Genomic DNA, 8,387 nt, shown 5'->3' with positions numbered 1-8,387 from the left:
GCGATGGTTACCACTTTCCATCAGGTGGGCTGTCAGCTTGTTTGCCATTCTAAGTTGTATAAAAAATAAACTTAATATTCTATATTTAATATCTATAACTGCTTAGCAGTATTGGCTAATGCGTAGGACCCATAATTAAAATGTCATTATCTCTAATTATGCATTGCACTCCAATGTCTTAATGTCATCTTTAATGTATCTGATTTGATAGTTAAGAGATCTGGGGTTTTTGGGTCGTTGCACTAAGTCGAAAGGTTCAACTTGGATCTAGGTGCTCCCGCCCATAAGAGACAGCAATACTCCATATGGGGCCGGATTTGCGATTTGTAGATTAAAATAATTAATTTTAATGTTAATGCATCCGCTGCACAATCTAATTAATTTTCATTAAAATTCCGAACATTTTGGAAGTATTTATTTTTGGGAGGAGACATGTCATAATTAGTAAAATGTAATAATATATAATGACAAAAAATAATTAACACTCTTGCTAATTACCTACTAATTATATGAGTCATCACTAATGCTTGGCGTTTTGTTGCACTTTAAAGTGTTTCAGTTTAAGCTTGAGTCTTCACAAGCGTACGGTACGTCGACTCGTACACACGTGTACCAGTTATACGAACCTTGCCCCCTGCGGTTACACACTTCGACGTTGATATTACGTACTAGTGTTTTGTAAAGTTTTACGTTCATTTATATTGTGAATTGAATATTGCCATTGTTGTGATTATTTGTTCACAGAATGTTTTCAAGATTTAAACAAATGGTGAGTTCAAATATAATTTTATTATATTTTACAATTTTACTGAATTGTTTTAAATTTTGCATGAAATTGTTAGTACATTTTTTTTACAGTTGTTAGTCACAGTCTGTAAATTCTATCTGTCTTTAAGTTTGCGAGTTTCGAAATAAAACGAATAATGATTAACCCAATATCTTTACTATATAAATATATTCAATAGTTAGTGTATATAAAAACTTTATATGGATTATATATTAAAATTATCTTTTGATTATCGAATCACTTGGTTTTTACAAGCGCAGTGCAAAACTTGCAGATTTATATAAATCTACATGTACATTAATTCAGATCTATATAACTAGAATGCAAAGAGTATATAACCAAAGGAGTCCACACTTCATATAAGCTGCGTAAAAGGACTTGAGGGTCAGGAATATCTAACCAATCTGTATAAAAATATTCTCTTTTTCTTCCTTATGTTAGCCAGCCTGATATTCAAAATGGAAACGAATACTTATATAAAAAAATAATAAAAATATTTGAAATAAATAAATAAAATACATACTAAAGTATTACTTTCAGATTGGTGTCATGAAAGTTTTATCAAAATCGGTTCAGTAGTGTTGTTTTTTAAATTAATATAACTCTTTTACTATTATACTTATGCTTAATGCATGTTTTCAGTTTTGCCACGACCAATGTCGGTTATTTTTTTGTTTATAGTGCAAAATTTATTACTTTGGTTATATTTTTAAAGATAATTTCTTTTATTATCCACAGTCTCGCTCGGTGAGGGGTAAGAGGGATCTCTTATCCCATAATAGTGTTCGTGGGGAGAATACTCTCACAACTGTCTCAACATCAGACTCCTCTAGTGAGCAGAATGTCGAAATAGAAGGTATCTTGAAATATATAATTATTTACCAGAGGGAGACTTTGTACAAAAGTCGATTGCTTGGTTACCTCTGTCCCATTCGTGTTTCAACCGTGAAGCAGTTGTGTTTGCATGGCTGTGTTTCGGTATATGGCGTGAATTTACTGGGTACAGAGGAATAACACCTGAGTCCTCAGGAATGGCAACGCATGGGGGGTATCATGGGCGAAACAGTATACTCTGTTATGTTCATGGTACCGCTCATGTCTATAAGCGACGGTTACCACTTTCCATCAAGTGGACCGTTAGCTTGTTTGCCATTCTAAGTTGTATAAAAAAAATTATATAGTATTTTAATTTTCCAAAATACGAACCAATTTTGACTTGACTTGATAAGTTAAAACTTAGTTACAGAAATAATCAAAATTATATGAGCCATAATCGATAGGGCGTATAAATACTAACGTTAGTTAAATATCCATCAAAGTGGCTTCACTATCAATAACAATACAGACAATTGATATAAGTCTATAAGACTTGCGCATTAATAGCCTTTACGCGAGATTAGTTATTTTAGTCAGATATTACATTGTTTACGCTATACGTTAATATTTAATATTAAAATTTACACACACACAGAGAGAGAGAGACACACACGCACATTCTCCAACATATGCACATCTGCTCTTGGACTTTATCTTTATTAGAATAATTAGAATTATCAAATAATGTACAGTTAACGTTAGATAGTTTATTTTGTTATTTACATTATATATTATTTACTTACATTGTTACAACTTGTCTGGTGGTGGTAGCCTGATGGATGTAGCACAGGTTTAACTAGTTCAGCTATCAGTCTCCACAATACACAGAATATTCTTAATAGTAATAGTAATAAATTTATTTGCATTAAATAGGTTAGGTATCGGTGGTCTTATATTACATAAAGTCTCGTGCCTATTTAGCCATTACAGTATAGTATGCAAATGTCCCATTTTGATAGAAACTGATTAATTTATGCATCGACAACTATATTAGATATTTATCTATTCTTTTTTGAAAAATTCGTCAACAGAGTAACTTAAGTGAATAGTTTGTTCATACAGAATTCTGGAGAATGAATAAATATTTTGAAATTGGAATTTTGGAAATTTTATATAATATTTTTTTTGGAAAAAAAGTTATATTTATGACTGATATCAGTTTCGAATCCATCAAACATATAAAGATTCGAATCAGTTAATTTCAACATCATATAAATCTTAAAATAACAATAAACAACACGTGATAGAAAATGGCAATCGTTTGCTTCATCATGAACATCAAAGATGCAATTCATTCCTCTACTGAGGTACTTTGCATCCTTATCTTTTAATTCCTTCCTTTCTTCAAACTATGCAAACGACTGCTTGGTGGCGAAACACGAATGAAACTGACTTTTTATAACATCACATTCTAATATATAGTATGTAAATAATACATTCATAAATTTTGGGGGAAGTGCTCTAGTTACATATAAAAAATAATATGGGATGAACTATTATAACCTTTTTTATAAATGGACTAAAATTGTGCGTCAGTATATTAAAACTTATTTTTCTTTTCAGATAAATCGTCGTCGTTAGTGGTTTATCTTTAGAGCAATTAGACGAAAGTCACGCTGCACAATGTTCATACCCCAACTGCGATGAAGTTCTATCTAGATTCTCAGAATACAGTATTCGTATGGAACCCTTACAGGTAAGAAACTACAAAAAAGTTCAACGTGCATCCACAAGAATATTAAGTTTTAGGTCAATATAAAATTGTTTGAGGCTTTTTATCGATTTTAACATTGGTTGTAACACTTGGTTTTTTAATATTTTATTGAGTGTAACAGATGTCAATGTAACAAATAATATATACATATTAATATATTATGTAAGGCAAATTATAGAAGCTTGAATAACATTTGAAGAAGATGTACTTCAAGGGTCCATACTTGGTTCACTCCTTTGTTATGTTGCATTTGCCTAGCTTTCAATAAATAATATTTACGTTAACGGAATAACGTTACGGAAGCACTCACGTGCGTGCCGCATTAAATGTGATTCACAAATTCAGCAAAAACTGTTACAAGTAGGGATATAACTCTCCTAAATACATTAATGCAGCTCTGCTAATCCATATATTTCTCCTTTTAGTGTCGCGGTCCTTACGTTTGTCCATCGTGCGGCGGTGTATGGTGCACGAAGTGTTCCATTCGCTTACGTCGATGTGCACGGTACCGTAGTTTATTCCTAAGACCAGCTACACCATGCCTAGCACTACAGCTACTGATCGACGACCTAATGCTGCCATATCGGAATTACAGGTACGATTTTATTAATAATAATCATAAGTGTCGCACAATCGGACCTTTCGTTGATCAATGCTAGGACACCCTGTTAGAACTAGGCAACAAACATCTGGAATCAGAACGCAATACGGATACCCAGACCCGAGTCAATTTAGAATAAGTCGTTTTCTGAATTAGCCTGTCATTGGCCGTTATTACAAAATGCTTATCAACTGCATTCATAAATTCTAAATACTATGTAACATTGAAAAATTTTTTTTCTTACAACAATAGCGGGATCTGAGAAGATGAAAATATATTAATATTCTAAACATTAGAATTATTATAAACTAGTTTTATCCCATAGTTTCGCCTGCGCGAATATCTGTCTTCTATTTCCGTGGAACTTTCTAAGACCCTTTCTTAGTGAATGCTTGTCACGTAACAAAAATATTCGTTTCAGACTTCTAATAGTTTTAGCGAGGCGTTGATAAACGTGCATGAGAAATGATAAGTAGCACATCACTGGTTTTATGAAATACCGTTTACAATGTTTAATGGAAGTATTTCGATTCTGGGTTATTGACGACCAATAATCATGGCAACGATTATAATATAAATTAGTCATGATATATCGTTAGAGCGGGACAATAACTATATATCTTTCTCACTCCTCAACAAACACCTTTTGCTAACAAAGAGCCGGACGTTTTGTTTTACAAATATTTTTTTACTAAAACCAATTATTGGCTTGGCTACAAAATCTTAACGCCATAAGCGTACGAAAACTAACTATGAGGAGGCGCCATTTAGCGCGCTGTGTAGCTACCTCGCGTAGTGTGGATCGTAAAATTCGTTCATCGCTGTGGTGCATTTCATCTGATTCAACTGTTTTCGTTTTGGCCAACCTGTCCCTTCTACCGTGTATATTGAAATATATATATATATATGCTAAACACTAAAAAACTGTATATAACAATGCGTATATAGTTTTCATTAATTTTTTAACCCTTTTGTCCCCAGCCAAGGCTGTACAGACCTGCTCACAGCTACCACCAGAGCGAAGCACGAGGAAGACTGTCAGTTCAATACTGTGATATGTCCTGTAAAATCACATTGCCATCCTATTCCGTTCAAAGAATTATCAGCACATATTGAATCAACACACGACATAATTGCCATATATTCACAGAAGATAAAAATACCTATCGAAAACTTTTGTGCTATATTCAAGAAACCCGATCACCGTAGAACTAAATACAGATATATACTTCTCAATCATAAAAGCGCTTTTATCATAAAAATCATTTTTAACAAACATCATTTCCAAATTGACGTTATGAGAAAAAAGCTAGTATGCATAGCAGAACAGAAATCAGAATTGAATAATAGTCAATTCTGCGCACTAATAAAGCTGTACACCCAATCATCCGTCATCAAGACAATTAATTTTATAGAAAACAACACGTATGGTAGAAAAGTCGATGTGCAATGGAACAATTTTCTATTGGAATTAAAAAAAACAATGTCTATAACAATTCGTGTAAGAATCACAAATTCGGACACAGAATCTACGAGAAGGGATTACGCCGGATCATAAGATGTTTTATGATATTTAAGAAGCTGTTGGAGTAAATTGTGATATTGCAAATAAGACTGAATTTACAAAGACAACTAGTACTGTCTGATAATCTAGAGAGGTTGAAAGGTCGATGGACCGCTTTTTAGGTCGAAGGGTCCGAATTTGTCGTCAAAATGTATTAAAATTAAAAGGCAAATTAGTCATCAAAATTATGTCCGTCTTCTTATCGGTCTTTTGTCTAAGTCCTTTTGTTTTGTCCCAAGCTGTCAGTTTTAATTGTCGAATGTCTTAGCGGCCAGCAATAAAACCGGTTAAAGAGGCCGCAACAGAGGTCTTATCACTTGCAGTACTATGTTGTGACTGATGTAGTCTTAAGTAGCTCCTAATTTACATTTAAGCATTTCACTGGAAGAACAAATATAAGTTGCAATATATTATTATTATCTGTATTTTATTTTATACTTTATAGCTTATTCCTAGCATAAAAGCAAACATTTAGAAGATTTCTTCAATAGTACTCCAGTATAATTTTCGTTATCCTTATATTAGCCGTTACCTGTCTACTGCTGAACATTTTTCTCTGTCATTAACTGCCATAAGAGACGGTCCCGAGCCACTGCATGCAATTCTTTTAAGATTGTCGCTCCATCTAGTGTGATGTCGTCCTCTATTGCATTTTCCTATATGGAGTCGCCACCCGAGAATCTTTCTTCCCCATTAGTTATCAGGAATTCGAGTTATGTGCCAGCCCATTGCCTTACCATAAACTGGTAGTAGAATTTTGTAACAATTGGATAATATTATAACATTGGACATTTATATGCAGTTTATTGATAAACAAACTGACGGCCCACTGGCTGGAGATTGATTGGCATTTTTTATAAACATGAACACAGTAATCATTTGTCTTAAAAATAATAGCGATCGTAAGTCAAAGGTTTGTTGGTTTTTAATAAACTAAAATACTACTCGACCAGTTTTACAAATTCTTTCACTCACGAGTATAGAGAACTACATTATCAGCAAGTAACATAGTTCCCAAGTCTAAGTCAATCATAATTAAATTGTATTCCATAAAAAAATCGTTGTGGCTAAACCAGTTGTTTTGATTAAAAACTAAACAAGCAAATAAATACTTTCAGATAAAAAAAAAATAATTTTCCAAATCGGTTTTACAACTGACGAAGTTATGAGGTAACAAATATTAAAAAAAAGAAAATACGTGGGACACTCAGAAAGTTTTGCCACACTAAAAAAAAATGTTCTTTAGGTAAATATATTTTTATTACATGTTTTCAAAGTACTCTCTACCAACCTTTATACAAAGTTTCATGCGTCTGAACCATTTTTAGAAACACTTTTTCCAGTCCGCCACAGACACCTCGTTTACAGCCTGCTCGAACGGTGAGAGCGCATCATCCAGCGAAGAAAATTGTATCCCTTTGATCTGATTTTTTATTTTTGGGAATTAGAAGAAGTCACACGGTGCTAGGTCAGGGCTGTAAGGAGAGTGACCCAGGAGTTTGACCGGTGTGCTATCTAGGAAGTCCCTCGTTTTGATTGCGGTGTGGGCGGGTGCATTATCGTGGGGGAGTAGTAGTCCGCGGAGCCCTGTGTTTGGTCGCTTGTTGCTCAAAACAGAGAAAACTTCTGCCAAGCATTTGATAGTATACCATTAGGCGTTAATGCTTCTTTGGTTTCGTAAAGGAGTTGACACCAAGTAGCCAGCCAAATCAAAAAAGCTCGCGATCAAAATCTTTCTCCTCTTCTAAGTCGCTTTACTTTGGTAGGCGTTGATTCGTTTTGAAACACCCAAACCATCGACTGGCGCTTTGTTTCTGGATCGTATTGATAAATCCAGGATTAATCACCTGAAACGATATCGTAAACACGCCAAGACGAGCCTGCTTCAAATTTGTCTATCATATAATGGCACCATTCCACCCTTGCCTGCTTCTGACCATCGGTAAGGTTGTGGGGCACCCAGCGTGAAACAATCCTCCGCACCCGTAGATGCACATGTAGAATCTCGTGAAGGCTTCTTGATCCAATCTGCAGTATATGCTGAATCTCTTGGTATGTAACCAAGACATTTAGCATATACTGCAGATTGGAGAATCAAAATGAGGGCATCCTTCTTATTGAAATCGGCATAAATAGTCAATACTGTTCATGGCATTAATCATAAGATCACATGCTTTGCTCGTCAAATTGGAAACACGAGGCCACAGTATGTGTACATATGTATTATACAGTTATTTGAACGTTTCTGGTTCTGTCAATTTAGTAAATATGTTAAACGGTTTCAATTGACGAACCACAACTCCGCCCAACCTCGATGGTGAGACAAAACTAACGGCAAACAATCTGACGGTGGGCCGTCAGATTCAGTAGTATCCGTCATGGACAGTAGTAACCGTCGCCTAAAGACATGAACAGTCGGAATCAGACGGTTACCACTTTCCATCAGGTGGGTCGTCAGCTTATTTGCCATTCTAAGTTGTATAAAAGAAAAGATATTATAAGTGTGACCACGCGTGAATTTATTATTGTTGGTTGTTGTATTTTATTCTGTTCTAAACTTTAATGACGAATTAAAGTTTAGAACTGTATAAATGCAAAATGATTGATGTTATGTAATTGTATTTTATGCTCGATGTATGGGCAGGCTGTGTAAATTTCCTTTAAAACATTATGAACATCTTACGATTTAACATAATGTACAAATATTAGGTCCTTACATATGACATTGGCGTTTTGTACGGGAGGAATATAAAGTCTTTTTTTTTGTAAAATATATTTAATTAATCAAAGTATACACTCTTGTTATCTATGCACTTTTTCTATTTCATAGGTAGTTCATTGATCC

General features: G+C 34.2%; 1 protein-coding gene across 1 annotated transcript; it reads left to right on the top strand.

The window, feature by feature from the left end:
* The first annotated feature begins 592 nt into the window (after positions 1-592).
* On the top strand, positions 593-5,994 carry LOC113514032 (uncharacterized). Its single transcript, XM_052894091.1, has 5 exons — positions 593-769; positions 1,526-1,643; positions 3,227-3,359; positions 3,803-3,972; positions 4,960-5,994. Exons 3-5 carry the CDS (start codon positions 3,345-3,347, stop codon positions 5,534-5,536), a joined length of 762 nt encoding a protein of 253 aa, XP_052750051.1. The 5' UTR covers positions 593-769; positions 1,526-1,643; positions 3,227-3,344; the 3' UTR covers positions 5,537-5,994.
* The last annotated feature ends 2,393 nt before the right edge of the window (positions 5,995-8,387 follow it).

This window comes from Galleria mellonella, unplaced genomic scaffold, assembly GCF_026898425.1.
Source record: "Galleria mellonella isolate WM207_F2 unplaced genomic scaffold, CSIRO_AGI_GalMel_v1 utg19, whole genome shotgun sequence".
NCBI classification, from domain to species: Eukaryota; Metazoa; Arthropoda; class Insecta; order Lepidoptera; family Pyralidae; genus Galleria; species Galleria mellonella.
Note: the sequence above shows the minus strand (reverse complement) of the source record. Positions and strands in the feature narration are given on the sequence as shown.

Coding starts and splice junctions, on each gene's coding strand:
- LOC113514032 (XM_052894091.1), top strand. Junction 3,973..4,959: donor CTGCCATATCGGAATTACAG/GTACGATTTTAT, acceptor TTTTGTCCCCAG/CCAAGGCTGTACAGACCTGC.